A 16,255-nucleotide genomic window follows, 5' to 3' on the forward strand; every position below is an offset into this window, starting at 1 on the left:
ATAAAGAGAAGACAGACGAGGAAAAAAATGGGAGAGAGAGAATATGGACTATAGAGAGAAAGAAAATAAGGCAGTAGAGAGACAAGAAAGAAGGGGACGAAAGAAACAAGAACGAGTAAGGTGAGGAGAAGAAGATGTACGAGGGAGAGAAGGCCAAGAAATAGAAGAGCGAGAAAGAGGCCGAAAAGAGGAGAGGGACTACAATGAAAGAAAAGACAAATAATAGAAGAATGTGAAAGACAATGAGAATGAGGAAGAGAAGATCGATGAAGGTAAGAATGGCAGAAAGAAGGATGAGAAAGAAAATAAAAGTTGAGGAAGAGAAATACCAAGAAGAGAAAAATTACAAGGAAAAAGCTAAAAATAAACAGGATAAGAGTATGAAAAGATAAGGATTGGTGGAAATATATTGAGTATCGTACAGTCAGTGAACACATATCTGTGCAATTGACAAAGTCAAATAACAGAGACATAAAAGACAATGAAATAGCAAGAGAAGGAAAGACTGCCGACCTGTGTCTCCGTGACGTTGAGCAGCTTGGCCATCTCGGCGCGCTCCGACGACGACAGGTACTTCTTCAGCTCGAACTGCTTCTCCAGCTCGAAGATCTGGCGGCCGGTGAACGTGGTGCGTGCCTTCTTCCGTTTCCGCTCGCCGTCGGAGCCCTGTCCCCCGTCACTCAGGGCCCCGCTCTGCGTGTCCGACACAGTGCTGGGCGACGTGGCGTTCGGCTGGGGCTGTGGGGGCTGCTGCTGGGGCTGTTGGGGCTGCTTGGACGCAGCCGGCTCCTTCTTGCGTTTGGCCGGGGGCTTCGTCACAGCCGTCCCATCTGAAACAGCACAAGTGAAGTGATGGAGAGTGAGTTAGCCACCTCAAACTGCCATAACATCATTTCTCATGAGGACTGCGTTATACAGAGTGATTTATATAGAACTGACACATTTGTTTCATTAATTGTTTCAAAACGAATTGTGCTAGCGACAACTTATTATACCTAAAATGTAGAGGAATTTTGGGAGATTATTTACCTCTATAGCAAATGTTGTCCGGCGTTGTCAAATCCGGAGATCTCGGTGGCCACAGGTTCCTGGAAATTATTCGGTCGTCACATAACCGGATAAATGGAACCATTTATCATCTGTGAACCATGTGATGGACAATATGGCAGGATTTTGCACAATGAACGTCTGAAACCAACGACAGTAATTCAATCTTTTATCCTTATCTGCTTCCTATAGCTGATGAACAACCGTAACCCTATATGGCTTTAGGCTCTCTGACACATTGAGTAGGTGTACCCTGTCTCCTGCGACAAACGTCTTAACGATTTTTTGGGTGACTGCTCCAGTCGTTCTCTTACGTCAACAACAACCGTGGGAAGCCTAGATGAACGATACTTGTCATTTTCACTCGCCAGAGATCCAGTTGTTTCCAATTTGCTAACCAGTCTCAGTATTGTGTTTCTTTTGGGAGGATTGCGAACACCAAATTCTCTCTAGTATGCCCTTTGAGTAGCTGTAATTGATGGAGCAGTCACCCAAAAAATCATTAAGACGTTTGTCGCAGGAGACAGGGTACAACTACTCAATGTGTCAGAGAGCCTAAAGCCATATAGGGTTACGGTTGTTCATCAGCTACAGTAACCAGATAAGGATAAAAGATTGAATTATTGTCGTTGGTTTGAGACGTTCATTGTGCAAAATCCTGCCATATTATCCATCACAGGGTTCACAGATGAAGCATGGTTCCATTTATCCGGTTATGTGACGACCGAATAATTTCCAGGAGATCTCCGGATTTGACAACGCCGGACATTTGCTATAGAGGTAACTGATCTCCCAAAATTCCTCTACATTTTAGGTATAATAAGTTGTCGCTAGCATAATTCGTTTTGAAACAATTAATGAAACAAATGTGTCAGTTCTATATAAATCACTCTGTACTACACGATTTAATGGTTCAAAACAAAAACAATTGTTACATAAAATACATTCTTCAGAAAAGTACAGCAGAACCTCTGTTATCCGTGGTAATGAAGGAGATGGGCTGAATGGTTAATCGAAAAAATCGGATAATGCGTACCATAAAATATTTTCGTAAATTTAGTGAGTAATATTTACACTTTCGTAATTTCGTCCATAGTCCTGTATTTAACAGGCTAGGTAGTGGCTGAGAGGTTCACTAATTTAAGTTTGGTTATCAACGATGAGTTTTTAAGGGCCAAGGAAACTCCTTGTAATGATTGTCTATGAAAATATATGAATAGTGGAGATCTCGTGTTGTAGATTTGCATACTTCATACACTCCTACCTCGTATTCTGATGCGAAATGAGCCACAGTTTCTCTTTCCCCAAACCACTCAATTGTTTACACTTTTTCTGTGATATTTACCACAACAGGATTTCTTTTGACACCCGTAGAAGACATTTTATATAGAAGTTGTACAGTACGACAATTTGAACAATAGACCATACAGAGTAAGTGTGAAGGCTTGTAATAGCACTCTCTAATAAAAAATAAAGTATTAATACAATGTACAGTACTTCGTATATTTCTGCAGGAAAAAAAAGCGCCAGAAGACAGACGGATAATGCACCAATCGGTTAATAGAGTGACGGATAGTCGGGATTCTACTGTATTGTACGAGTGGCTCTAATGAATTTATAAGAGTGTATTATCAGGTGAACCTATTTTGTAAGGAGTACATCCTCAATAAATTTATTCAATCGCCTTATTTCAAACAATACTATGTAACTTAATTTGATTTAATTGCATTCAAAGACAAAATGGATAACTGTAATGTAAAATATACACCAAATCTCAATTGAAGCGGTTACTCAAAGGACCCAACTATAGTCTTAAATGACCAAGTTGTTATTTTTTTCTCCTCTCTCTTCTTTTTTTTTTCTTTTTTTATTATCTTGATATATTACTTAATCATTTGTATTTGTATCCCATTTAGTACGACTTTGCTAATCAACATTTTATGTCTTGTAACCCACATGTATTCTCCTATTAGTATATTAACTGTATAATATATCTCAAGTGAATTAATCGTCGAATTTATCTCGAGCATTTTAGGTCTTATAAATTGTGCGTTTGTGTGTGTGTATATTCCCATCATGTTATGTAACTGATTTTGATTATGTGTAATTTTCTACTTTATTTTATATATTATGTAACCGATCTTGACTACTTGTAATTTTATATTATGTAACTGATCTTGACTATTGTAATTTTCTACTATATTTTATGTAATTTCTAAGGTATCTTCTTTTGTGTTGTTTTGTAATCTAATTTTGTATTTCATGTACATTATTGAAACCTGGTTGAGTGGAAGAGAAGGCCTCATGGCCTTAACTCTGCCAGGCAAAATAAAACTACTACTGCTACTTACAAATGGCTTTTAAGGAACCCGGAGGTTCATTGCCGCCCTCAAATAAGCTCGCCATCGGCCCATATCCTGAACAAGATTAATCCAGTCTCTACCATCATATCCCACCTCCCTCAAATCCATTTTAATATTACCTTCCCATCTATGTCTCTGCCTCCCGAAAGGTCTTTTTCTCTCTATACGAATTTCTGGATTCGCCCATACGTGCTAAATGCCCTGCCCATCTCAAACGTCTGTATTTAATATTCCTAATTATGTCAGGTGAAGAATACAATGCGTGCAGTTCTGTGTTGTGTAACTTTCTCCATTCTCCTGTAACTTCATCACTCTTAGCCCCAAATATTTTCCTAAGCACCTTATTCTCAAACTTCCTTAACCTCTGTCTCTCAAAGCGAGAGTCCAAGTTTCACATCATACAGAACAACCGGTAATATAACTGTTTTATAAATAATTCTAACTTTCACATTTTATTGTCGCAGATTAGACGACAAAAGCTTCTCAACCGAATAATAACAAGCATTTTCCATATTCTGCTTTTAATTTCGTCCCGAGTGTAATTTATATTTGTTAGTGTTGCTTCAAGATATTTGAACTTTTCCATCTCTTCAAAGGATAAATTTCCGAAGAAATGAAAGAAATTTACTGTGTCTTGCACACTATTACACGTAACTAATGTTACGTCTGAGAACAATTTTAATCGATTACTACATTCTTAAACGTTATTGATTTTCATAAAACGAAGTAGGCCTACCAATGGTGTGGAACAAGTGATGTGAAATTTAATAATCTTGTAGTAAGCTGTAATTACATAATATAAATTACTGTACAATGGACTTAGGCCTGTTTACCATTTAACACAAGTTTCCACAATAAAACCACGTGATGTAGGGTAATAATTATAGATTATAGCATTAGATTGTTTAAACTAAGTATAAAATTATCAGCAAGCTCTTTTAATTGCATGACGAATCGAACCTGTTCTTGCAATACGCCGTGATATAACAAATACTATGAAAAATGAATTGTTGCTCTTAATGACTCATTTAACAAAGTACTTTCCAGTTGGCGGCGTGGAATGAACTGACACGATTCAATGTGGAAAGAAAGGCTAATGATATAACTCAAACGTAACTACTGCATCTTTTTGTAATTTCATGTCCCTTTGAAACGATAGACACTATTCAGACAAGTTAAACTGATGTTGTAGCTATAATGAAGCTATGCTGGACTAAATAAGACAAGCAGATACGAATTAGTATGGGAAAACGTTTCTCAAATCCACTTCGGCTACAGAGGTCACCGCAACAACTGTACTAAAGCTCCGGACATTTTGTATCATCCAAAATTTGCGTGTTCCTTTCTTCCTCGGTTATTAGTAGGGTACAGATTTTTAGGTCGTTAAAATGTAATTTTAGGTGCCTAAAATAGGCTTAAAAGTGTACGAAATAGTCTCTAAAGAATGGAAAATAGGCTCTAACAAAAATAATGTTTTCTTTAAAAATATGTTCCAAATCATCACTTCTAGAATTTAAAAATTTTAAATGCTTCTACAGTTACCACTACTACCGCGACATCACTTTATTTTTACTAGCATTTTTATTGTACCTGCGTTTCTGAATGTACTTGACTCCCACCCCTTTCACTAATGTTCTTGCTCCCGTCAGCCACACAAACTTACGGCCGCTGTTGCATTCGAAGTCTGCTGGCAGTGGAGTAAACAGTGCAGAGTATAGTGTGTTTCATAAATATGGTTGCGTTTTCCATAGAAGAAAGAGCCTCTATTATTGAAGCTTATTTTCAGCGGCAGGTATTTATAGAGATTAATTTTATCATTTGTGTGTTTTAATATTGGTGTCGGCGGAGATTGTTGGAGATTGATTTATACTCTTGTTGATATTAATGAAAATTTTGGAAAATACAATTTTTTGAAATTGGAGTATTAACTCAGTATGAATATTACTTTCCAAATAAATAACATTAAAGGTTCATTGGATTCTGGTAAACGTGCGGTATGGCCAATAGACAATATTTGTTGGATTGAGACTGTATTTAACACACATTCAATAAAAACGAGAAAAAAAACTTGTAGCCCTCAAATTAATACTTTCAAATTATTAGTGAAATGTTGAATTCTCCGTCTTTTGAGTTCACTAATGTAATGAGAACACCTGGAATACCATGTAATGTAGCCTACTTGAATGTGCAACAAATTCAAATAAAAAAATGTCCGAAAAAAGAACTCAGAATATGAAATTCGCTATAAAACGACACTATAATAATAATTCGCTAATGTGTCCATATTTCGCTATTAGAACTTCATTTCGTGATTGTTTTATCCGCATATTATTAATCAGAATCGCTTAATTAGTAAAGATTAGTAAAAATCTATTGTATATCTATTATGTCGTGAATTTCGTGATCTCCGTAAATACACGCCCCTGCTTATTTCGCACAGGTACGGTGTGTAGCATGACTGAATAACATTGAAGTGAAGATTAGAGTTACCGAAAGTACGGTAATATGCTGAATAAAGTAGCCATTATATAATGAATAAAACCGCCTGAAGAGTTGAGTTTGTGAAAAAAAAAATGTTACTACTCTACTGTATTTTGATAAAATACCGTAAAAGTAATGATCAAACTGAAAATCCTAACATCGCATTTCCCTGTAATATAAATGGATACACTATTTTTCTCTCCTCCTATAGCTAGTAAAATGATTTGTTTACATATTGCACTAGTAACACCAAATTCCTGTAATGGAAGGGAGCAACAGTGTTTCCGAGTATAGCCAGGTTAATGTTAAAATGTTGGTAAAAATAAAGTGATGTCCCTGTACTACTAAAAGTACAAGAACAACAAATATCTTAGTTATACATAAACTAAACAATTAAATGTGAAAAAAAGTTTTAGACATAAATTCAGTACACAAACAAGTCAAAATATAATCAATTTTTACCAAGCCCTGTCCGTCAATATCCATAATTAGCTTCACAATAAATTAATAATACTTTTTTCTAAATTTTCAACTAAAAAACAATACCGTATATCACTCAACACAAATTTGTATGCTCCACATCCACTGAAGTAACAGGAGCGTATTTCAATTTTGCACTAGTTGGACAGGAATGTTACATTGTAAATCCGTGTTCTTCCCTGCTAGGATATCTGAAGCAGTTCGCAGGTCCTTCACTTCTGCATTTCTCTGCAGAACTTGCTTCAGTTTATTCCGTACTTTATTTTCAACAGAACCAGGAACACATTTGGAATTTAAAATACAAATTTTCGAAATAAGAATCGGCGTTTTGACCTATTAGAGATAAAACATACTTAATAGATCAAAATAGGCATTTTTAGGTACTTTTAGGTGCTCTATGAACTTATCTTTTAAGGATTAATATAGGTTTTTACCTAAAATCCGAAGTCTAGTTATTAGACACAAAAGCTGTTCAGTCGTCATGTGACCGTGTCTTGATAAAAATTGTTAATAATACAGGATGTTTCAAAAAGGACTTTACAACTTTAGAAGCCTATAGAAATATATCCACATATTTTATAGAAATGTGTTAAGGTGTTAGTTCAAAAGACAATACATCAAGTTTCTACCATTCAGTTATTTTGGCTCGATGTGACTACTTTGTGACATGATAGACATCCAACCTATAGATAGTTTCTTGCCACACACGAGCCAGTAAATCATGAGTCACTTCTGCAACTAGTTCAGGGATATGGGCAAGTAAAGAAGGAGCAAACACTCGATCTTTGACGAAACCCACAGGAAAAAATCGAAGGGGTCAGATCTGGTGAGCGAGATGGCCATGCAGTTGGTCCTGCACGACCAATCCAACGACCTGTGAAACGCCAATCAAGTAGCTCACGAGCCTCGAATGAGTAGTGAGGTGGTGCCCGATCTTGCTGGTAGTGAATGCGTATTTCTTGTTCATGTCCGTCAATCTGTATAACTTAATAGGAAATTTCCGAGCATATCTTGATACATAATACCGTCTATGGTGAATTTCGTACTACAGCTTTGATGTATTGTCCTTCAAAATTACACCTGAACCGATTCTGTAAGATATGTGGATAAATTTCTATAGGCTTTTAAAGTTGTAAAGCCCTTCTCGAAACAGGCTGTATAATTACGAAATTAAATACTAGGATAGCTTTGATTGATTTGGTTAAGAAACTTCTAAGGTTGATATTGGTAATAAATTATTATCTACCAAATTTTATTTGTATTCTAGACTTGAGGCGTTCAGAGCTAAAGTTGATCAAGTCCATGAGACAAGTTTTGAGATAATAGGACTTAAAGTTAACTTGCTCTAGTGGATTATCTAATTTGACTACCAATAATTTTATTGCTCCATTCTCAAATTCTAGATTTATAAAATATAAACAATTGTGTTGTTAATTGATGCAACGCTTTGGTGACTTGCTCCACTATGGCTCAGAACATCGTACACAAATAATCTGAGCCAAAAGTGACTGGTGTCACCTACCCGCGAATGCTTGGAATTAAGACTTGATCCATTACTGCTCGGAATAGATCCAACTTCAGATAATCAGAAAATGAATAAAACTGAATTTATGAAAATTTGTTACTTGATCCACTTTAGCTCTGAACGCCTCATTTATAGGCTCTATATGATTCATATCTCTTATTTCTATTTATGGAATATCTAATATATTATCTTTGTTTTTAGGTCATGAAACACATTTGGTTGAAAAGAACATTTTAGCTTGCTTCCAGTCTGCCTACATTTCTGTACCACCCGGGTCTATAGTTCAGCAATATTATTTTCTGTAGACGCTATTTATTAATTCTTAAGATAATGTTTATACTAATTTGTTCTGTTCAACAATTTTTGTTGCTTCAAAGAATACAATAATTCAGTTGGATAAAAGACAGTCTGCTCACCATCTACAACTGAATCATGAGAATCACATTATGGCCCTGGACTGTGTAATAGACTGCACAAATTTTCTACATTTTATGTTTTATGATTATCAACAGTGTTTTTTTTTTTTTCCACAGCCCCTTGAAAGTCAAAGCTAAATTTTATTTGTAATAGAAATAACAACTGACTGTAGATGTATAAGAGGCTATTTCAAGTAAACATGCATGTTTCATCGTATTTAATTAATTTATTTTTTTTTATATAATTTAACGACTATTTGTGCAAAGCAAGGAGATGCACTATCATCTTTACTTTTTAACTTTGCTCTAGAGTACGCCATTAGGAAAGTCCAGGATAACAGAGAGGGTTTGGAATTGAACGGGTTACATCAGCTGCTTGTCTATGCGGATGACGTGAATATGTTAGGAGAAAATTCACAAACGGTTAGGGAAAACACGGGAATTTTACTTGAAGCAAGTAAAGCGATAGGTTTGGAACTAAATCCCGAAAAGACAAAGTATATGATTATGTCTCGTGACGAGAATATTGTACGAAATGGAAATATAAAAATTGGAAATTTATCTTTTGAAGAGGTGGAGAAGTTCAAATATCTTGGAACAACAGTAACAAATATAAATGATACTCGGGAGGAAATTAAACGCAGAATAAATATGGAAAATGCCTGTTATTATTCGGTTCAGAAGCTTTTGTCATCTATTCTGTTGTCAAAAAAATCTTTAAGTTAGAATTTATAAAACAGTTATATTACCGGTTGTTCTTTATGGTTATGAAACTTGGACTCTCACTTTGAGAGAGGAACATAGGTTAAGGGTGTTTGAGAATAAGGTGATTAGGAAAATATCTGGGGCTAAGACGGATGAAGTTACAGGAGAATGGAGAAAGTTACACAACGCAGAACTGCACGCATTATTTTCTTCACCTGACATAATTAGAAACATTAAATCCAGACGTTTGAGATGGGCAGGGCATGTAGCACGTATGGGCGAATCCAGAAATGCATATAGAGTGTTAGTTGGGAGACCGGAGGGAAAAAGACCTTTAGGGAGGCCGAGACGTAGATGGGAAGATAATATTAAAATGGATTTGAGGGAGGTGGGATATGATGATAGAGAATGGATTAATCTTGCTCAGGATAGGGACCAATGGCGGGCTTATGTGAGGTCGGCAATGAACCTCCGGGTTCCTTAAAAGCCAGTAAGTAGCCTAAGTAAGTACGACTATTTCTTCAATTTTAATGTAGCCTATGTTCTCCTCCTGGTTCAGAAGTCTAAGTGTGCAAACATAGGCCAATGCGTAGAGAACATTTACACTTACACATACGTATACTTTTGTGCGAGATCGTGCGTATTTGCTTGTTTTCCGCACAAAACCAATACGCGGTAAGTGTGAAATACCACATTCAGTATTCCCAACGTAACACACATAACAATTTCCCTCTTCTTACCTCTTAAGCGCGACATTCATTTGAGTGCTTTAGGCTTTTAACATATTATTTTTAGAGACGTTGAACATAGTAATAATTATAAATTGGAAACTTACCACTGCAATTTCACCTAAATTGCACTGTTAATTATTGTTTTTAAATATTTGCAAAAATTAAGTAAAGTCTACTACTCCACGAAACTTATTGCATTCCTGATTCAAGTAACATTAAGGAAGCCGTGAAAAAATCAACAAGATTCCAGATGCCGATGTTATTACTGCAATATGTTATATAAATAATATTATTAAAATATTAAAATGAAAAATAAATCATTACATAACCTTACCGTTTGTTTTAAGTTCGCATTTACAGACTGGGGGGGGGGGGGGAAGACAGACGTATATCACGGCCTGCTGGAGTATAGTAAACACAGAAAACATTTTATAGCAACAATGTTGAAGAAAGATATTTTGGCTTTCCGAAGTTGCCGTCATTAAACAGAAACCAACATGGAGATTTCATTGCAACTAATTAGAAATTCGTCTTTCAGGTATGTAATAAACGATCTTCGCACAAAATAATGTACGATACACTAGCGGTATGTTTGTTTTCATGTTCTCGGAAATTAAAAAATCTCAACTACGTTTCGCTTTTTCAATCTTTTCCTCGACCATGAAAACGTCAATATACCGCTCTTGTAACGTGTATTACTATTACTTTTATGTAATTGTATACGTATCTAGACTGTGATGTTTATGACTAATGGTATATGAAAACAATGTGTTGCATCAGTTACTTAATTTTTGTCAAACAGTTGGCAGTTCTACAGAATCGACAACGTAACTCAATTTTAATAAAATGCTCTTTTTATAATCATTAAGGGGCTCACTTACGAGCAACATCAGCAGGGGAACGAGTGGGAGCAGTGATTTTAACACGCCACAGCTAAAAATCATTGCGCAGTTACAATTTTGGGAGGAACCGAACGAATTTATCAGCCATTCATTAAGCACGCCCCACCACCGCCTCGCCGCTCTCCCCCCCCCCCCGGCAGATAACCGTCACATATCCTCCCACTTTTACACACAAACAGGCCGTGTTCTATATTTCCCATTATTGATATTTAATAGGCACTGTTGTTCCGCACACACGCGTTTTGAAGGCTCTATTAGAGACCGTTATCGATTAGATGGAAAGTACATAGACTGGAATCGATTAGCCAGGGACGTGTCGGCTGTAAATTTGCACTCAGTCCCGATAATTGGCATAGTCCCACACGGTGTCGTCCTCGTTTGCTCCCTTTCGGCCGGCAAACCGTAAAGACCGGATGGAGGAACGGGGGTGGGGGGTTGGTGTCCGAAACCAAACCTAACCTCACTAATGTAATGAGTCCTGACGCAATTAGCACTTGCCCACTCAATACAGTGTTTGTCCAGTTCATCGGGGCGCGTGGTCGCTGGGGGTGTGTGCCCCCGAGTCACCACAACAGCCTCCCCAGTGGGTATCGGCAAGATAATACTGACCGCCACAAAGCACCATGTTCAGATTCGCACGACATAATACTGCAATGAAAGAATCTGAAGTTATGATTTCGTCAACAAAACACTAACTCCGTAACCATAGTGACATTTCTTGAAACGAAATTTTTAGGACCTGTATTAGTAATATGTGCAAGGAACAGCACAAAACACAATATAACGAAAATAGGAACGATTCTAGGTGACGAAGAAAGCGTAAAAATTTTAAAATAAAAGTAGCCCGTACAGTGGGACGTATCGAAAGAAATATTCCGAAATTTAAAACGTAAGGGTGTAAAAAAGTTGTCTTGTAGTCTCTACTATAAGAAGTAAATAGTACATCATGCAACGAGCGTATAATGGAGTCGCTTGCGCTCGTTTCATAAACATACTCGCGTCTTAATTACCATTATAGGCAAGTTTCATACGACTTTTTATGCTTGACCATATTTCTAACTTGAAATTATTCATAAGTATTCATGTTATGGTTATCTAAGTGAAGAGCGGAACTGACCTTCTAAATTGTGAGATGTGCGCAGACGCGAAAGTATTGATTTTTCCGAGGAACAAATGTCATTGACCTTGATATAATCTAGAGAATAACATGAACATTAATATTGATATAACCTGGAAATTGATTTAGAATTGAAAAACGAGATGACAAATTGAATTTATTTGAATATTATTTACAATTAACGCTAATTATTATAGTAACAGAACATAACCTTCTGCGACAGTATTGATTTTCAGCCTCCGTGACGTTTCGCTAATTGTCTTTCGATTGCATTTCCGAGAATAATCGATACTTGCGGTTTTATAATGGTACAATGTTGATTTCTCATTTGCTGAACAACTGAACTATAATGAATAGGTGTACTTTAATGAGGTGCATTAAAGGGCTACTACCAGGTGTATAATTACTACATTTCGGCATGGTCGAGCATAAAAAAAGCTTAACTGTCATGTCCCATTAAAAAAAAAACAAGTATAGAATGTAATAACAGTGGAAATATAAACCTTACAAGCTAACACAGGGAGACTGATATCCACTTCAAATCTCTATTTAAGACAACAAATCTTTTCGTTTCGTTTCATTTCATTTAAAGACATTCACTGAAAGTTTAACATGTAACAAATTTGAACATTACTCTTGTTTAATATTTCCCCTAACATATTGGGGTGACCAAACTATTTAAAAAAAAAAGTAAGAATTCGTGTGTGGTTGGGCCTCAGATAGATCCTGAATATGTTCTCTTTTTCTTTTTTCAAAAAAGACAAGACATCTATCATAAAATGTAATTTCGCTCGTATTTCGAAGAAACACATACATTTCGCATTTTGTACTCAATTTTCCATTTTATCGCGGTTTAAAAGCTACAATAATATACAACATGCTTTTAAACATAAAATTATTTATTTTGAAAGCATTTGGACACTTTCGCATTTATCGACACTGCATAAATCTATCACCTCTACACAAGACTAATTTCATTCCATACATCTCAGAAAAATATAGAAGATTGCAAATTTGGATGTATGAAAATTTTTCAGAATTTCGGAAAACAACTGCAAGGTTAAATACGCACCATCTTCTTTTCACCTGGTGTAACTTTATCCTTGTAACAGAAAACTTCAGACAAAATTCATCTGCAGCATTTCAAGTCAAAATTTCAATGTTTCTCCTCTCTGTAATGTCTTAAGCAAAGACTTGAACACGTGTTTGACGCCACAGAACATAAATTTCACCGTTAGTAAATCTAATATGTATGTAAATAAAGTAATATTAACTAATTACCTTATTACCGGGATGAATTTTACTTTACAACAGTTCTCGTGAAATACCGCAGTGCTAGACTAGTAGGCCTGCACATCAGGACTATTCTGTAGAGGTTTTAGCAACCAAATAACCAACATTTCAATCTGTGTTAGATTAAATGGTCCTTTACGAAATTAATCAACGACCATCAACTCATACCATCAATTCAGCTCCAAATTGCCTATGAAATATATAGAAACCAATAGTGATTACCAAAGATAATCCGGATTACATATTTTAAATTCGGATTATTATTATATGCAACCGTGGCTAATTTGAGTCAGATTAATGAAAATCTGGTCCGTTTTCAAAGTAATCCAATTGCAACAATGACGTTAACATATCATATTGACTTACTTAACCTGAACTTGTAATTCTATCTCATTTCAAAACAGTTAAATAATGACAGTGGATGTCCATCGCGATGTTTCAATAGGATGAGGATAAATCTGTTTACATTATGACCTCCAAATTTGTTACAATACTCGACAAATAAGCGAATATTCCATCTATGACCAGCATTCGCTGCTAAATAGGCCTTTTACTATAGGGGTTTTGTTGTGAATTTTTCATTCTTGTCCAGCAAATTCACAACAGGAGAATAATGTGTGTAGCCTATGTGTAATATAAAGGACAAACCTCAAAGTTGGATAGATGATACAAATACGTAAGGAATATGGCATCTGGTATACGTTACTCCAACAATCAACAAAATCATATGATTGGCTTTTATCAAGATAGCAAACTACGCAGCTATATAATGTGTTCTGAGTAGAATTGAGGTTAAGTATGACGAATCCACAAAGTTGCCTATGAATTTTCTTCCTCTGACACATATCGTCAAGTTGGTTACCTGGTTCGGTTTTTTCCGAGGTTTTTCCCAAACGTAGGTAAATGCCAGGTAACCGATGGCGAATCCTCGGCCTCATCTCGCCAAATACCATCTCTCTATCACCAATCTCATTAACGCTAAATAACCTCGTAGTTGATACATCGTCGTTAAATAAAAAAAGACGAAATCACTGGCATTCCTCGAGACATGATACATCAAGCATTCCAAAGTTTCCACACCAGGTTATCAGAATGTGTAGGCCGAAATGGAGCACATCTTTCCGATGTCATCTTCAAGAAGTGACATGACAAGTGACATTGTGTAATAATAGCAACATAAATGGCATATTCTGTACATGCACTTCCATAAATAAATAATGTTTGTGCTGTGCCATTTACGTTAATTCAAAATTTGTTGGTTCCTTGCGCCACCCTGTATATACCACTTGGGCCTACGTCCAATACGTGGTACGAAAACCCTCTTAGCTTTTATCAATTTAATGTTGTAGTATGCCGATAAGCTGTTAATATTTGACTATAATTATTTATTTGCTGTGCCACCTTTGCTTATCTTAAAAGTTAATAATTCACATTAACATTTTCGATACATTTGTATCATCTTCAGATGTAGAAGCAACCCCATCTAACGAAGTCAAAAACTGGCTAACACAGCCAACAAGTGTTTTACAGTGTTTTTAAAAGTGTTTTTACAATGTTTTACATTTCTTTGATCACATTTATAGTTTTATATAATTTTTAAATAATTTTAAATCTTTTAATTGTACTACATGCACTGCAAGTGATCTTAACTTAATATAACAAGTGTATCATAGACCAACCTAAGTTAAGTTAGAGCAATTCACACTAACATGATCCGAAAACCATCATAATAAGTTCCATACCATAAGGCAAGGTTTTCAACATAAATGTTCATTTAATACTCTACATCTGAAGATGATAGAAATGTATCGAAAACGTTAATGTGAATTATTAACTTTTAAGATAAGTAAAGGTGGCACAGTAAATAAATAATTATAGTCAAACCTCTTAGCTTTGTTACTTCCACTTATTATGGAAGAGTGGTTTGCAGAGCAAGATAAAGTTTCTTGAAGCTTGGAATTGATTCACAAAGAATAAAGATACAAGATATCTACGCAGATTGACGCAGGTTTTATCAATAAATGTAAGTTATAAAAAATATATATATTTTTTTCTAAATAATGTTAATTTTGTGTTATTTTTATGCAAATGTTCCATTTTCTCAGAAACTATAAATTATAAAAGGATGAAATTTTAAACGACAATACACCAATGAAAGAGACGCATGTTAAGTAATGTATGTCTATCAGTTAGTTCAGAAAAATATTTTAGATAAAAAATAAGAAATTTAAATAAATATAATATAATTTTTTACAACTTATATTTCTTGATAAATCTGCGACAGTTCCCTTAGAAACTTTGTATCTTCATCTTGTAAAAATTTCAATACGATATCGACAGTAGTTTCTGAGATTATTGATCAATAAATAAGCAAATTTAACATTGGCGGTATGTAGCAGTAAATCTCCTCTTAAATCATTTAGTTGTGAACAAATTTCTAGAATGGGTCTCGAACTGGGGACAATAATAATGATTTGTTTTAGCTGGCAGAGATAAGGCCGTAAGACCTTCTCTTCCACTCAACCAGCAAAAAAGTGTACATACATATGCATGAACTTATAAAGAATTCAACAATTTTACAAAGAATTCAACAAGGGATGTGAAGGGTTAACTTGTAAGAATAAGATGAAAAAAAAAAAAGGATACGAGAAATTATATAACATTGTTATGGTCTCTCTGACATCTTTAATATTTTTCCTGCATGTAATAAATACTTATTTCTGAAAAGTAGACTACTCTCAGACATGTAGAGTTCTCTATTTTAACACAATTAATTTTTTATTTGTCCTATATAAAATATATTAAAATTTACATAATGCTTTGTGATCTAATTTTTCTTTTTTCACAGAAATTGACATTATTGTAGTCTACGTTTTGCATGAATTCATGCATGTTAAATCAGTGTACAAAGTTTCAGAATTCTATCTCAAATGGCTGTGGAGTTATGAAATAATGTGTAAAATTGTCAAATTTTGGAAAATTTAATTTAAAGTAAAAAGTGAATTTTAAAAAATATTATTAGTAATCTTTTTTATACTTTTATCAGGTATTTAAGTTCTAATAAGTCTTGTTGCGGTACTTTGTAATTTTTATCCAACTGTGAGTTCATTTCCTCATAAAATTTTAGAAGTGTAGAGACTACATTTTCTGATAATATTTGTGGGCGTTCACGTATATAGGCCTATACCCTTAATA

At 35.1% G+C, this 16,255-nt stretch overlaps 1 protein-coding gene across 1 annotated transcript in view; it reads right to left on the reverse strand.

Moving 5' to 3' along the window:
* Positions 1-424: 424 nt before the first annotated feature.
* The window catches only part of LOC138698775 (homeobox protein HMX3-like), a 330,883-nt gene continuing 315,052 nt past the window's right edge, over positions 425-16,255 (reverse strand). Inside the window, exons 2-3 of the mRNA XM_069824998.1 lie at positions 514-830; positions 425-439 (exon numbers count right to left, since the gene is read on the reverse strand). Coding sequence (XP_069681099.1) covers positions 425-439; positions 514-830 — 332 coding nt within the window. The remainder of the gene's footprint in view (positions 440-513; positions 831-16,255) is intronic.

Source organism: Periplaneta americana, chromosome 4 (assembly GCF_040183065.1).
Source record: "Periplaneta americana isolate PAMFEO1 chromosome 4, P.americana_PAMFEO1_priV1, whole genome shotgun sequence".
Lineage (NCBI taxonomy): Eukaryota > Metazoa > Arthropoda > Insecta > Blattodea > Blattidae > Periplaneta > Periplaneta americana.